Here is a 16,468-nt window from a genome sequence, read left to right on the forward strand (position 1 = left end):
AGGAGAAGAAGGAGAAAAAGAAGGGGGTAAAAGAAAAGATAGATAGACGAGTGGTGTCCACTGCTATTTTGCTTGTTTGTTTTCTTGTTTTTATTATGTTTCATCATCTTTAATTTTTTGAAATAGAGTATAATATTGGTGTTGATAGTAAGCCAATGTAATTATAACAATAGAGAGGGGCAGGTACTATAAGTTTTTCTTCATCCTGCTCCTTTTCATTCATGGTGACTATGTGTACATTATGTAAATATGTGCAACCATGTGTAGTATGTATACCATGAATGAAATAAATCAAAATGAAATGAAAAATGAAAACACATGAGATACAAGTCGAGCTGTGAAATAAAACGTTTCTTGTGTCTCTCGTCGTCTCAGCTGGCCAAAGCCGGCTGCAGGTGCGACTACGCCCTGTACGTGGGCGCGGCCTCGGACAACGCCGCCGTGCTGCCGACCATCGCCGCGCAGGCCGCCGGTCTGAAGATGTACCTGAACGACACCTACTCCACCCTGAAGATGGACAACGTGTCTCTGTGGATGGAGGTGGGTGGAGCCTCTGAGTGACTGTGAAACCTCGTCCGAGCCCGGTCGACTGAACTGAAACTAACTCTGTGAACCCGTCTGTTTCTCTCTGTGAAGCACTTTGAGAAGTGGCCCAAGCAGATGCCCATCGTCGCCCACGCCGAGAAGCAGACGGTCGCCGCCATCCTGATGGTGGCTCAGCTCTACCAGCGCCCCGTGCACATCTGCCACGTGGCCAAGAAGGAGGAGGTAAACGGCTGTTATTTTACTCTTTGTAAGGCAAGGCAGCTTTATTTATACAGCGAAGTTCATACCAAGAGGCAACTCGATGAGCTTTACATGAAAACCAAACATTTAACAGTAAGAACTGGAAATCGGAGGGCGGGAGAACATAAAAACATACAATTTTTTAAAAATTAGAATAAAACCCAAATTAAAGAAACATTAAACACACAATTAAAAGCAGGAAAAAAGAATAAAAGAAAGTACAGAAGGAAAAAAATAAAAACTAGAATTATTCTGTATGCGCTATTGTACCAAGCTACAGTGACATAATAGCATACAAATACAGAATATTGAAAACAAACGATTAATTGCCTAATTTATTTACATGATAAACATCTTATGACTCAAATGTCACAAATTATTTGAATGTTTTTACAGAGAAGTCCCGAAAATTAAGGTCTGGAGAAATTTCAAATGTGTAGCAACCCTGGAAATGTTTTTAACCTGGATTTAGAAATGATCTTACAACTCTTAAACCAAATTGTGGAGTTGAAAACTTACTGTTAGATGTATAATTTATTCTTAAACTTAAGTTTTATCATTCAAACATTTTGTGCACATGCAGCTCCTGAATATTGACACAAAACGTCTTTGTCTCGTCTCTCCTTCCAGATCCTGATCATCCGCGCTGCCAAGCAGAAGGGGATCCAGGTCACGTGTGAGGTGGCGCCTCATCACCTCTTCCTGTGCGAGGACAACGTCCCCGACATCGGAGACGGACGCGCGCAGGTGCGTCCCATGCTGGGGACCCGCGAGGACATGGAGGCGCTCTGGGAAAACATGGACATCATCGACTGCTTCGCCACCGACCACGGTGAGTCGGCGCTCGCTGTGTCTCTAATCGCTCCAACCACAGGGAGTCGTTCTGTCTCTGTGCGTCTGGTCTGTTTCCACCTTAAGAAGGGACACAAAATTTTAACAGATATCACCATGAAACTTCCCAAGTTTATCGCTCACATTAAGACAAATATTTTTTGTATTACAAGTTTTGTCAAATTTTATGTTTAAATATGTAAATGAGGCAATATCTAGTTAAATATGCGCTAATTTGCATACATTCCCAGAACCGAAATCTGAACAATGGATAAAGCCCCTTTCAAAATTCTTGTTTCATTTTGTTGACATATTACAGTCAGAAGTTTTTACAGAGGGGATTGTTGATATCTCTTTTTATCACTCTGTAAATGAGAAAATACTGTCACCAGCCCTAAAAAAAATCCAATTTTGCCCTGTTTTTAGGAATAAAATGTTGTATAAATCAGGCTTTGAATAATATATCAACAATCCCCTCTGTAAAAACCTTCAGAATATAGAAAGGGATCAAACTGGAAGGTTTGGTGTCTCTAAGTGCTGCTGAAGCTCAGAGTCTGAGGAAAAACTCATTTTGAGAAAACGGCCTTTAAAGACTTGTACTGTAAAATTCCATAGTTTGTTAATGTAAATCGAACTTTTACGATTTGTTGCCGATACGGAGGAAATGACAATTTTTGGAGCCTACATCATTGTTCAGGAGAGAGAGAGCTTTACAATGACACCTGGCATGACATGGGTCAGACTAACTTTTGGTGAATTTAGGAGAAATTTACAGACAAAAGAGACAAAATGAAGTAAAATAAAAAAAAACAAAATTTCTTTCGACTTTTCTGAAAGAATACATGTTAAGGAAGAAAAATAGCCCAAAATCTCAAAATTGATCAGTGCATGAAAAAACAATGTTTTTCAGAAGAGTTCACGTCGTGGTGTTTGTGTGTTTTCAGCTCCTCACTCCGTGGAGGAGAAGAACGCTGAGAACCCTCCCCCCGGTTACCCCGGCCTGGAGACGATGCTGCCGCTGCTGCTCACCGCCGTCAGCGACGGGCGTCTGACCCTGGATGACATCATCAGACGTCTCTATGACAACCCGCGCAAGATCTTCAACCTGCCCGTCCAGGAAAACACCTACGTGGAGGTAAAGCAGGGTATCCGCGGGGTCTTGAAAAGTATTAAAAGGCGATAAATCAATTTTGGGAAAATTAAGACCCTTAAAAAGTATTAAGTCTTTTCACGACTTTATAAAGTCTTAAATTTTGAAGGTATTTTTTCTGAATGCATACTAACTTCCACACCAAGTGCTCAAGCTGTAAAGACGGACAGTTGCACCTTGAGGTGGACGAACAGTCCACGCCTTTACTTGAAAAGTTTACCACCTTCTCTGCGTAAACAGTGTCACAGCTCTTGTCAATCAGATTTATTTGTCTTTTTAATATTGTCCAAGAGTTTGAGTCCTAAATAACATTGTGAAAGTGTGTGTGAATTTATTCATTTTATTAAAAAACAAAGATGAACCGGTGCATAAAAAAAGAAAAGAAGATTGTTGTTTTTGTTTTTTGAGAGTGGAGCAATGTTTTTTTGTTTTTGTTTTTTGATCAAATTTGCCTTTGATTTATTATCCCAGCCTATTTTGAATTCTGTTGTATCATATTGGTCTATAGTCTTTATCACAAACTAAAACTGTTAAGTTAAAAGTGTCACTGATGTAAATGGTTACAGCTTGAAGTGGCGGTGAGGTGTTGAAAAATATTGAGAAGGTCTTGAAAAAGTCTTAAAAAGGTATTAAAATTGACTTCAAGATTCCTGTATATACCCTGTAAAGTCAGACACACAGAGTTACTGGACAGGACGCGGTCTGTGATTTTGTTGTTGACTGAATGTTGTTTACTGACTGTGTGTGTGTGTGTGTCTTTGTGTGTGTGTGTGTGTGTGCGCGCGCCAGGTGGACTTGGAGCAGGAGTGGGTGATTCCTCGGGCCATGCAGTTCACCAAGTCCAAGTGGACGCCGTTCCAGGGGCTGAAGGTGAAGGGTAAAGTTCGCCGTGTGGTTCTCCGAGGAGAAGTGGCGTACATCGACGGACAGGTCAGCAACACACACTTCTACACACACACACACAATGTAAAATTAGCGTTATTTTATTACCAGAGATTCCTCATAATTTCTGTCATTCATTTTTATTTTCATATATATTTTCTCTCTATGGACAAATTGAATTTTAATTGATTAACATCAGAATGAATGAGTTTTATTTTGGAACATTTCAAGGCACTGACAGGATATAGGTCGACGCTAAGCTTATTTACATCTACCCCCTTTAACTTTACAAAATGATACTCATCACAAAAAATACATTAGAATAAAGCACAAAAATTTCAGATTAATTGTATCTGTGAACTCGCTTCACAACAAAATAAAGAGCAGCTGGCTCGTGTGCTGCAGAATTTAATATTTTCAGGACAGTTGGTTTCACAGATACATAATGATTTTTTACATTGGTTCATCAAATAACAAATATTTCTCTTGGGTTATATCTGGTGTCCCTCATTTTAAACAGATTCATCTAAACTGGTCGTCGGTCATATACAATAAAGTAAACTGACTAGAGATCAGTTTCATTAACATCCACATTCCTTAGTTGAATTCCCTCGAGGCACGAACAACACAAGTGAAATCATCTCTGGTCTTAACTTCACTGTTTTAGCTCGACTACGTCACATGTGCGTCTTCACGTCCCACGTTTTCCTCTCACTCTCCGGAACAGTGCAGCGAACAGAGAATTTCAAAATTAAAGTGGTAATTTCAAAATAAAGGATGTCAGCCCTCTTCAACGCAAACACAACAAAAACACCTGAAACATTTCAGCTATACTTAGTTTTCCTCTGACACATCATCTAAATTAATATTTCTCATGATTATCTATAACAGTTTCAACACTGACACTCAGATTTTTTATTTACCTAAATCATTGGAGGAAGGGTCTGAACCAAAGCTGTGTTTGTCTTTCAGGTGTTGATTCCTCCAGGTTACGGTGAAGATGTGAAAACATGGCCGACTGTTCCAGTTGCTCCAGTTGCTCCAGAGCCTAAAGAAACTCCTCTGGTACTTTATTATTTTATTTTTAATGTTTCACCAAAGTGTGTATTTGTGTTTCTCCCAGCGTTGTGTGTTTTTAACTGGTCGTCCTGTCCTCCAGACTCCAGAACCGACTCGGCCGACTCCTCCTCGCGACGGCACCGTCCGGACCCGCGCACCGAGCCCTCGCCGCGGAGACAGAGTGTACCTGCAGCCCCGCACCCACCGCGCTTCTGACCCCGGACTGCCACCAGGTACTACAACTCCCACGATGCAACGGGACATCCGTAATTTTAAGGGACAATTCCAGTCAAATTCAACCTGGGGCTCTGGTTTCCTAATATTTTAGGTCCAAAAAAATGAAACCATTTGCCTGGAATTGTCCTTTAAATTTTTTCCATTTTTATGTTGTTGTTTTTTTTTTTTGTACACATCAAAGTAACAAATTTTATACATATATACATCTATTTACATGATTGAAATGAAAAGAAAGATGGGGGATATCGTTTCAAATGATGATAATAATCATATAGAGGTTTTTAATAATTTATACATGTAATCTGTGTACATATCATTTGGATGTAGTGGCAGATTTCGATTTTCAATTCCTGAATCCTCATAATATTTTCCGTATGAAATTAAAAGATTCAACTTCTCAGGCTTTTCTCATCAGAAAGGAGAACGATGTAATGTTTTTCATATTCAGCTCATAGAAATAACCGATAACGCTGTCGTTGTGCCTCCTGCAGAGATGGTCACCCTCCCGCCCATCGCCGCTGGAGACGGTTACGCCCACCCTCCGCCTCTGTCCCGGCTCATGTCGCCTCAGTCGGGACCCGGTCCGATGCCCGTGCCCCACTTCCAGACGTCTCCGTTCCTGCACCCGCTCATCGGCCAGCACATCCTGTCCGTCAGGCAGTTCAGCAAAGAGCAGGTGCACAGCGAGCACAAAGACAACACACACAACACCATCATACAGGAGTTGCGAAAGAGGAAGAAAAAAAAAAAACACAACACATTGTCTGATATGAAGTTTTTCAGTTTGTGTGTTTTTCTCGTTGTTTCAGATCTCACACCTTTTCAACATCGCACACAACCTGCGCCTGATGGTTCAGAAGGACCGAGGCCTGGACATCCTCAAGGTAAAAGCTGCTCGTCGTCTTATCGTTTGGTGTTCAGGTACTTTTTTTTTTTCCCAACAAGTGTGTTTAAAGCAGAAGTAAGCGATCCATCCGGTGGTTTTGGCTAACTTCCTGTCAGCCGATGGAGTTAGCAGTCCCCGCCCTCGTCCCTACGTCACCACATTCACGCGCATCCCTTGGCTGCACACACAGAGAGGACCGCCCCTTTATGCCGTTCTCTCTCCTCATTGGATAAAGGTTGTAGGATACAAGGAAAGTTTTCTCCTCGGCTCAGAGCAGAGTGACTGACAGACCCGTGTTTCAGACCAAACACTCTATAGAAGTTATTGCCGTTGGAAGATATAACTATTTAAGACTTATATTAACACAAACATTCCGCTTACTTCTGCTTTAATCATTTTCAGAGAAAATTATCACAATACAACAAATAACACAGGTGCAAAACAGAACCATCAGAGTAATGCTCATCTTCAATAAGGTAAACATGCCAGGGTGGCGGTGGATTTCCAAGATTTGGCGATGGTAGGTTTATCTTGTAACATGCAAAAAGTCATCATAGACTTGTTTGCCTTGCTGAGGTTATGAACTACAGGGAAAATACCAAAGATGCACAGTTTTTACATGTCACAGGTATAAAACTATTAATATGCTCAATAGTGTAATTTAGTGTTGGGATTCTGCTCCTGTAAACACAGCAGCTCAACTTCTTTCTTCCCGTCCAGGGTAAAGTGATGGCGTCCATGTTCTACGAGGTCAGCACTCGCACCAGCAGCTCCTTCGCCGCCGCCATGCAGCGTCTGGGCGGCTCGGTCGTCCACTTCAGTGAAGCCACCTCGTCCGCTCAGAAAGGAGAGTCTCTGTCCGACTCGGTCCAGACCATGAGCGGCTACGCCGACGTCCTGGTGCTGAGACACCCGCAACCCGGAGCCGTCGAGGTGAGATTATTTATTTATTTATTTATCACAAACATATCATTTAAAACTGCACATCATGACTGGGATGTGCAAAGGGGAGGTATGAAACCCAAAAGGGCTTATATAAAAACCTCACCCACATATTCAAAAACCAAATTTATTACAGGTTTAAAAACAAGAACATAGGGAATAATTAAACAATAATGAAAAATAAGTAGAAAAGTAAGTGATTAAACAGTAAATATAAGGAAGTAAGGAAAAATACATACATGAATGAATAATACAAAACAATAATAATGAATGAAATGATGAGAAAAAGAAGAGAGATAGAGAAAAAAAAGAAAAACATGACAATAAATGTCTTATGTTTGATGGTACATGGTTTGACTGATGAGGAACTTTAAATGATGTTAAATGAATATTTTTTTTCAGATAGTCAGGTAGCTGATTCCAGAGACGTGGACCTTGATAACAAATTGAAAATTGCCCAAGAGCAGTTCTAAAGAAGGCAGTGTGGAGACTGGAAGAGTTTTGTGTCTGATAGCTATGGAGATTTACAGATGAAGAGCTGCTCAAATGTCAGAGAGCTGCTTATAAAATAAACGAATGTGTTTCTCGGTGGCGTTCAGTCGGCGTCCCGTCACTGCCGTAAGCCTGTGATCAACGCCGGAGACGGAGTGGGCGAGCATCCCACCCAGGCGCTGCTGGACGTCTTCACCATCAGAGAGGAGCTGGGGACGGTCAACGGCATGACGGTGAGACCGAACGTCCACACCCTGACCTTTGACCCTCGGGAGTCTCGACCTTTCTAACTCTGGTTCCTCTGTGTGTGTGTTTGTTTGTGTCAGATAACGATGGTCGGAGATCTGAAGCACGGCCGCACCGTTCACTCCCTCGCCAAGCTGCTGACCCAGTACCGCATCACGCTGCGCTACGTGGCGCCCAAAAACCTCCACATGCCGCCAGACATCATCAACTACGTGGCCTCCAAGGGAATCAAACAGGTGAGGACGCTGAGGATCCAGTGTTGTTTTCGTTAAACGATGACGATGACGAAATATTTTCGTTGACGCACCTTTTTTTCATGACGATAACGAGACGGTGACGAGATAAACATGGCTCTCTGATGACGAAAACATGACAAGACGTGTGTGAGTTTTCGTTGACGAGACGAGAACGGATGTAAATGTTAGTGGTCGGGCTGTGATCGCCTCTAAATTCCATATTATGGATTGTCATTACTCTAAGCTTCACATGATTTAGCAACGGCTCCGTCAACAACAGAACAACACTGCTGAGACGAGCCGCGGTGCGCCCGGTGCTTGTGATCAGAGCGGCAGAGAGCAGCAGGCAGTGATCAGCTGACGGGTGGTCAGACGTTCAAATGCATGACATTTCTGCTTATTGTGCGTATAACCTGTCAATTAAAAATCAACAAGTATCTGCAACGCTGCTGCATCTCATCCTTGTGTGGTCACGTCCACCACCTGGCATGCAGCGCACATTCTGCTCAACACACCTGCCGTCACTCGACCAGAAGCTATATGGACGCATTTTAAATATAATCCAGCAGAAAAAAAACTGAATGCACCAGGCTGCTGTTGCCACTTTATCTGTGTGTAGGGTAATGCATAATCCTTAGACCATAAGCCATTGGGTGGAAACATTATGTGTAAAACCATTCCTTTATTGAATTAATTTGTTGAAAGACTTTTTTTTTTTTTTTTTACTGAAACTGACTAAAACTAGACGAAAACCTTGTTGAGTTTTCGTCGACTAAAACTAGACTAAAACTATCACATATAGAAATGACTAAAATTGACTAAAACTAATAAGTATTTTCGTCAAAAAGACTAAGACTAAATCTAAAATGCCTGCCAAAAACAACACTGTGAGGATCCTTCACAATAATTGTCCTTTCTTCTTTTTACCAAAACAGTTCAATACATCAATATCAGACGCAGCCAACGTCATGTGACACAACAAGAGCCCGTCCACATTTTTATCGTTTCGTACAGACGCATGCAGCGTTTTCGGGGGGTGAAAATGTTTTGATTTTGTGTTGGAAACGAGTTCCAGAGCGGGAAAATCTGAAAACGCCACCCCAGCGTTTTCATGTAGACACCCAAAATGGATCTTTTGTAAAACGATGATGTCATACCCCCCGCCGCTCTCACCATTCACGGCTGGACGTTACAGTCTATGGATACAACAGCAGCAGCCGACACTGCGACTGAATCTCGTCCGTTAAATCATCATCGATCATCATATTCACACTGACACGACGCCCAGTGACATTTAATCCACTTATAATGTTTGAAGTTTGAACAAAGCAGCGGAGCTTTCTGTCTTTCTTTTTTTTATGTGTGTTAAAGGACAATTCCAGGCGAATTCAACTCGGGGTGTATTTTCATATCATTTTAGGTCTAAAAGAATGAATCTGAAGATTTTCAGTTTAATCGCTCCTGTTTTGCGGTAGTTGCGTCTGTCCCCGCATCGCCACGGCAGCAATGAATGGGAGTGGATGTAAGTTCCGCTGTTTAGGCTGTTTCCAGCCCTCAAAGCCGCAATTTTTTTCCACAGACAGCGTCAGATGGCTACTCAAACATGCACCGAGAAGTTTATTTACTTCAAGCAAGCCGACATGTTTGTAAAACTAGATCTAATTCAAAGTCTCCCGGAGTCTCGCGCGAGACCCAGTTGCCGTGCTCGGTGTGTTCAGGAGCAGTGGGAAAAGCTCCCGTTTGTGTCATAAACACAGGAATATCAACTCTTTACTTGCTTCAAGTAAAAAAAACATCTCGGCGCATCTTTGAGTAGCCACCTGACGCTGTCTGTGGAAAAAAATGTACACTTCAAGCAAGTAAAGAGTTGATATTCCTGTGTTTATGACACAAGCGGTAGCTCCTACTGCGCCTGAACACACCAGCACTGCAACTTCGGGCTCGCGCGAGACTCCGGGAGACTTTGAATTAGATCTAGTTTTACAAACATGTCGGCTTGCTTGAAGTAAATAAACTTCTCGGTGCATGTTTGAGTCGCCATCTGATGCTGTCTGTGGAAAATAATTGCGGCTTTGAGGGCTGGAAACAGCCTAAACAGCGGAACTTACATCCACTCCCATTCATTGCTGCCGTGGCGATGCGGGGACAGACGCAACTACCGCAAAACAGGAGCGATTAAACAGAAAATCTTCAGATTCATTCTTTTAGACCTAAATTGATATGAAAATACACCCCCGAGTTGAATTCGCCTGGAATTGTCCTTTAATGTGTGGCAGTGTTACAGCGCCACACACAGGAAAATGCTGTCATACATACTCCAGTGTGCATGACAGCATTCAGAATTTTCTTTCAAAACGAACAAGAAAAAGGCCGTTTTGGTTTTGGGTGAAGCTCTGTTTTCGTGTGGACGAGGCCTTGGTCCAGTTGACTTGATCCAGTTGCCTAGAGACGCCTTTGACCTGGACAGATGCGACACTTCTTCATTATCAGCTCATACCCGAGACTCACAGGTGTGTGTGTGTGTGTGTGTGTTTTTCCCCGTCTGCAGGAGGAGTTTGAGAGCATCGAAGAAGCTCTGCCCGAGACCGACGTCCTCTACATGACCAGGATCCAGAAGGAGAGGTTCGCAACAGAGGAGGAGTACAAGGCCGTAAGTCCACTGGTTTTATTTAATCCAAAGATCTCTTTTCTTAAATTTACTAATAAATCGCATATTGTGAAGTTTTTTTTCCCAAATGTTTCCAAAGCTTTTGTTGTTAACCTGTTGTGTTTTTGTTTGTTTCTCCTCCTCAGTGTTTCGGTCAGTTCATCCTCACTCCTCACATCATGACTGTGGCCAAGAAGAAGATGGTGGTGATGCATCCGCTGCCCAGAGTCAACGAGATCAGGTAACTAACACTCACTCACTCACTCGGCACTCAGATTCAGGCGGTTTCTGTCCATTACATTTAGTTAAAGGGATAGTTCAACATTTTGGCAAATTGGCCCATTGCCATAATCGCTATAATCATAACAGTAGGTTCGTTACCTTTATTTGTCGGTGTAAGCTATTTTTAGAACGGAGGAGCAGAGCGGCAGGCTGCTCAGAGCTACGCTACAGAGGCTAAAGGAATTTTTTGGTTTCCCTCATCAAACTCATCAAATACACAACCCAACAACTCCAAAACGCTTTCGTGGACAAGTTGTGACCTGCACAATCACCACACTATGAGATAATAATGGAACGTTACGAAACTGAGCCGTTTTCGAGGTAAATACAGGGTAAATACAGAGACTGCTTGCTGAAAAAGTGTCCCTGAACGCAACGCGCATCAGCGGTTTTGCATGAATTTACCTCTAAAACAGCTCCGTCTCGTAACGTTCTGTTATTATCTCATAGCGTGGTGAATGTGCAGGTCACAACTTGTCCACGACAGCCTTTTTGGAGTTGTTGGGTTGTGTATTTGATGAGTTTGATGAGGAAAACCAAGAAATTCCCTTAGCCTCCATAGCATAGCCCTGAGCAGCCTGCCGCTCCGCTCCTCCGTTCTAAAAATAGCTTACACCGACAATTAAAGGTAACAAACCTACTGCTATGACTATAGCGATTATGGCAATGGGCCAATTTGCTAAAATGTTGAACTATCCCTTTAAATGAAGCCATTTCTCCGACCTCCTCCTGAGCACTTGAACGCACCAGACAGAAAAGGTTTAAATAGCTGCAGCAGACGGTTTGTCTCATTGTTCAGGAATCGTAGCTGTTCAGTGTTCGACCTATTTTAGAAACAAGTAGACAAAACAATCTGAGGGTTTTTTGTTTTTTTTAACTTGTGTCTGGAAAACCAACAAAATCCACTAACAACTAATCTGTCACTTAGTTACTCAAATATTTTGGTTTATGAAATGTCAGATTGGTAAAACATATCCATGATGAGTTCCAGAGCACAAGTTAACTTATGATTTAAATTAGAGAGTTGTATCACATTGAGGACAAAACAGCAACAGAGAATGACAAACTGATATATTTACTTAGGATATAAACAGAAAGTAATAGTCATGGGGTTGTAATAATGTGGTAGGTTCAAAGACACAGTGACGGTAACAAATGTAATCTGCCGGATCACAAGTTTCCCTCCAGATATAAACACACTAATGACTCTGAATGAAACTGTTGGTTTTTTGTCAGACCGACCGTCCAGAGTTCACAGCTACTGAGTTTACAGGAATAAAGGAGAAAAGCATCAGTTTGAGAAGATGGAATAGAGAGATTTTTGGCTTTTGTTGCTGAAAAATAACTGAAAACAATGTATTTTTTCTTCAGATGTGTTGTTATTGAACTGCCATCTGTATTATTTCCATCTGTATCTCACCATCTCCTGTGTGTTTTTCTCTCTTCCTCGTAGCATGGAGGTGGACACGGACCCCAGAGCGGCGTATTTCCGTCAGGCGGAGAACGGCATGTACATCAGAATGGCCCTGCTGGCCACCGTACTGGGCAGATAAATCCACACAACTGCCCCCCCCACGTGTGTGTCAGTGTGTGTCTGTGTGTGTGTGCAATACAAATGGTTAAAGTGTTGTGAGTAGTTACAGTAGTGATGATGAGTGTTGGGGCACGGTGCCTTCAAGTCCTCTCCTGAAAAGCAAAGCAAAAAGCAATCCACAGCTCGGTCCTTTTTAAAAGGGAGGTGTCGGCTGATTTTAATAAACATGGGAGACGTGAAACTGAGTCTCTGCTGTATTCTGCTGTAAAACCTGTTGCTGCTCTTCTCCAGATACACAGACCACTGACCGCTTTGTTACTGTTTTATTTTAAGTTGCTGCTTCTTGACCAACTACTCTTTAGGACCAGAATTTGTTTTTTGGTTTTGTTTTGTTTTGTTTTGTCTTGTTTCCGATGGTGTTTGTTCATCAGACGACGTCGCCGGGAGCAGCGTCGTCGTTGTCGTGGACGTTGGAGTCGTGTTATTGATGGTATCAGGTGTTTTCTGTTGGTGAAATAAATGTTGTCTGTGGGTTAAACTTCAAAGGGACCAGTTAGAAAGGTAAAATGAGTAAAACTTTGTTTATAGCAGTTGCTTTATTCCACGGGTAAAACAAGAGATTACAAATAATGTACTCTAGAAATAGTAATAATAATAATAATAATAACTGAATGTTCTTTCCTCACTTGAAGGAAAACAAGGGCTTTAATAAGAAAAACAACTGTGCACCTTCAAAACTGCTTCATTCTAGACAAATAAAGTGTAGCCTGAGTTCACCTCTTTTTTTTTTTTTTTCCTCCATGTTGTGAAACACAAAGTGAACAGCTTTAACTTCTCTTTATTTCCCTTTTTCATGAGTATAAAGTCTGTGTTGACGCGGTGCCTTCACTGTCTGCTGCATAAAACACAACCAACACAACAAACACTGTGATTTCTCACTGCTCTGTCCCGCTCACTGTCTGTCTCCTCTGTGTGTGTGTGTTTGTCTGGCTCTAACTCCGGGCGCAGTGATTGGCTGAGCTTGAGCACGTGAGAGTATGTATAAATGCCTGTGATTGGTCGATCCGTTTCCTGTGCCGCTAAACCAAAGCCGTAAAGTTTAGAAAAGATGCGCCAGTTAAATCTGAAATGCTCATTCACTTTTTTTTTCTTTTTTTTTTTGAAATAACGCTCAATAATTTAATTTATTCATTATTTCCTCTTTTGGTTTATTTGTTTTGTGTTTTTTTTTTTTTCTTGGAGTTGTTACATTCACTGAACCTGGATACAAACAAATGTTCTCTAAGCTGTTTTGTCATTGTTTAGGAACAATTGTTATCACTGTCAGATTTGTTCTGCTGTAGTTTTTTTTTGTTTTGTTTGTTTCTTTTCTTTTTTAAAAAATAAAAACTGATGTCAGCAATGTTTTTGTTGATGACTGAATGTATTATGTGCAGAAATAAATAATAAAAGAACCCTTTTCTTATTTGCTGTAGTGTATTGTCCTTAATATCCATCATTATTTTTATAGTATTAGTATAAAATAGTATTTTTATTTTAGATATTTTTATATTTGAACTAATATTTTGAATACTGGAAGTAGATAGTATAAATAACATGTTTTAAACAGTACGGAAAAGCCTCATTGATCAAACCATGTGATGGCAAAGTATTAATGATGGGATTATTATTATAAAGTGCTGCATTCAAGGACAGTGTGAAAACTCTAAATTGCATCTAAATCACAGGGGGCATGAATGACTCAGCAAAGTTATTAATACAGGGGCGATAGTGTGATGAGGTGATGATTGTATTACATAAATAATATCATAAATCTGGGCTCCTGTGTGGCACATCCCAGCTGCTGAGACGTTTACGGACCAGACGGCACCAGAGTCTACAAAGTCGACAACTCAATATTAGAAATGATCTGACTGCACTCACTTTATGTTCTTAGCTCTTTGCATTTACATGTTATTGTGTAACATGTATGGAAATAATACATGTTTCTGTTTATTCTATTTGTCACATACACAAGTGAAGTCACAGAGCAACATGCAGTGACATGTATCCTGGTTGCTCCTAGACTGGGCATATAAGTAAAATAGATAAGAGAAATACATAATTGCTGGATATGTAAGGATGTCACCACCTACCTATGTTTTATTAGATGCAGGTACAGTAAGGGACGGTTGCAACAAGCCTTATTTCTCCAATCAGAAACATGCTAGAGTGATGACACTCACACTGCACATTCACAGTTAGACCCTCTACCCACCAATAATAGAAAAGACATATTCAGCATCTGCTCCTGCTTGTACTGAGACAAAGTTGTTTTAAGGGTATGAAAGAGCTGTATTTTTGTCAGACTGTCCTGACCTTTTGTATGAATTAATCCAAACATACCTAGTTTGAATCACTGTTTTGTTGACTATCAAATGACATGGTTAGCATGTGTCAGTGTCATTGTGTCTAGCTAGTACATGATGTTTTGTCATGGCTGACAGGGTGGGGACGGTTGCAACAACTGCCATTTGAATATGGAAGCACTATGCAAATGCAAATGTATAAAATGAAACATTTTTAGCTTAAAATAGGCACAATATATCTATTTTTTTCCCCCTCATGATGAACAAAACAGCCAATTATATTAAACCATGAGAGACTAAGATTTCAAAATAATTCTCCAGATAACTTCCTATAATGAAATATGCAATTTGTAGTTGTATCTTATTCTATGGGACAGACGTAGCCACATATATTTTCCTTTGAAAATTTTGAGAAAAGTACATTTATTTGATGTCATACAGTGAATAAATCATCCAAAAGTAGAGTACATGTTTATAAAAGTTTCTTGTATTGCAAATAGTTCCATTCTTCTTGTCTCACACTGAGCTATTGAGTTTCATTACCACTGTTAACCTCTGCACATTGACTCACGGCCTATGTTCCACGCAAAACAAAACTCCAACTGTTCTCTGATAAATATTACTAAATAACTAAATAATACTATAGTATTATTGTAAGACAGTGCATATTTTAGGAATACTATGCTTATTGAGACAAAAATCAAAAGTTAATTAGTGAAATTTAATGTATATTTAATATGTTGCAACCGTCCCTGATCCGTGTTGCAACCGTCCCCACGTTTGGGGTCAGTTGCAACGTCTGGATTCTTCCATTCAAATGAATATTGTGATTGATGTGCCGTATGTAACCATCTTTAAATGGTATGACTAATTAGCTGACAAATGTATGTTTAATCTATAAAAGTTTGGTGAGCCTAGTCCAAATAGTCTCAGAGTAACTGAGAAAAATGTAAAAAGTGTTGCAACTGTCCCCAGTCTCCCCTATAGTATGTAGACTTCCTAGGGTGTTTTGTTTTGTTTTGTTTTGTTTTGTGGGTTTATGTTTTGTGTTGTAGGTCTGGCTTGCTTTGTAAATTGTTGCTGGACTACATTTATTTTTTGCTGTTTTTGTTGCTGTTTGTAAAGGGGAAAAAAAGAAAAGAAAAGAATGGGCACATACTGATAAATGCACACAAGAAGATGTTTCTCTTATCCATGTAACTGCAACAAGGTAACAGGTATTTATTTGTATTTTTCTGACATAAACATCAAAAAAAAAAGAAAAAAAAGAGAGAGAAATACATAAATAAGAGTAGCTAATATGAATACAATTAAAACGATACTAATGATGTAACCAGAAATGCAAACTATATCAAAAGTGTGAGGGTGTGTGTGTATGGTATGTCAGGGCAAGTGCTGATATTTACAGTCTTTGGTTGAATAGTGTCAAAACTGTGATTTAATTCAGATTTTTTTTTTTCTCTCCTCAGAGTTAATTAGCTGCAGGATATGAGTTAATTATGTGTTTGTATGCATGGAGATGTGTGTGGACATGTATGTAAGAATGTGCATGTGTACGTGGGTATTTATTATGTGTGTATGGATAGGTGGATATGTGTTGTGTAGGTACATGTATGTATAGATTCTGTGTTAGGTATATGTAACTTATATCATCTTTTGTAACATTAGATTAGGTTTAGATAGTATTCATTATATAAGGAGAGGGGGTGGGAGTTTATAAGTTTTACTTCTTCTCACTCCTTTTCGAATATGAATGTCTATATCTCATGTTAAATGTTTTGTCTTATTGTCTTTTTTTTCTTTTTCTTTTTTTAAGTATATGTATATTCGAAATAAACTTCAATCAGGAAATGTATTTTTGAGTGTTTTTCTAAGGCTTTTGGTAAAAATCTGGCACCCAACCCTCTGGT

The 16,468-nt window shown here is 40.4% G+C and overlaps 1 protein-coding gene across 1 annotated transcript in view; it reads left to right on the forward strand.

The window, feature by feature from the left end:
• cad (carbamoyl-phosphate synthetase 2, aspartate transcarbamylase, and dihydroorotase) overlaps positions 1 to 13,369 on the forward strand; it is a 37,895-nt gene extending 24,526 nt beyond the window's left edge. The window contains exons 30-44 of the mRNA XM_085771074.1: positions 376 to 540; positions 637 to 768; positions 1,417 to 1,618; positions 2,562 to 2,752; positions 3,557 to 3,697; positions 4,622 to 4,714; positions 4,809 to 4,941; positions 5,437 to 5,621; positions 5,755 to 5,829; positions 6,552 to 6,764; positions 7,373 to 7,498; positions 7,592 to 7,747; positions 10,296 to 10,397; positions 10,541 to 10,635; positions 12,130 to 13,369. Of these exons, the coding sequence (XP_085627200.1) occupies positions 376 to 540; positions 637 to 768; positions 1,417 to 1,618; positions 2,562 to 2,752; positions 3,557 to 3,697; positions 4,622 to 4,714; positions 4,809 to 4,941; positions 5,437 to 5,621; positions 5,755 to 5,829; positions 6,552 to 6,764; positions 7,373 to 7,498; positions 7,592 to 7,747; positions 10,296 to 10,397; positions 10,541 to 10,635; positions 12,130 to 12,229 (2,109 nt within the window). The 3' untranslated portion in view covers positions 12,230 to 13,369. The remainder of the gene's footprint in view (positions 1 to 375; positions 541 to 636; positions 769 to 1,416; positions 1,619 to 2,561; positions 2,753 to 3,556; positions 3,698 to 4,621; positions 4,715 to 4,808; positions 4,942 to 5,436; positions 5,622 to 5,754; positions 5,830 to 6,551; positions 6,765 to 7,372; positions 7,499 to 7,591; positions 7,748 to 10,295; positions 10,398 to 10,540; positions 10,636 to 12,129) is intronic.
• Positions 13,370 to 16,468: the final 3,099 nt, after the last annotated feature.

The sequence above is a fragment of the Trachurus japonicus genome, chromosome 24 (assembly GCF_045865225.1).
Source record: "Trachurus japonicus isolate A0001 chromosome 24, Traja_1.0".
In the NCBI taxonomy this organism is placed as follows: Eukaryota; Metazoa; Chordata; class Actinopteri; order Carangiformes; family Carangidae; genus Trachurus; species Trachurus japonicus.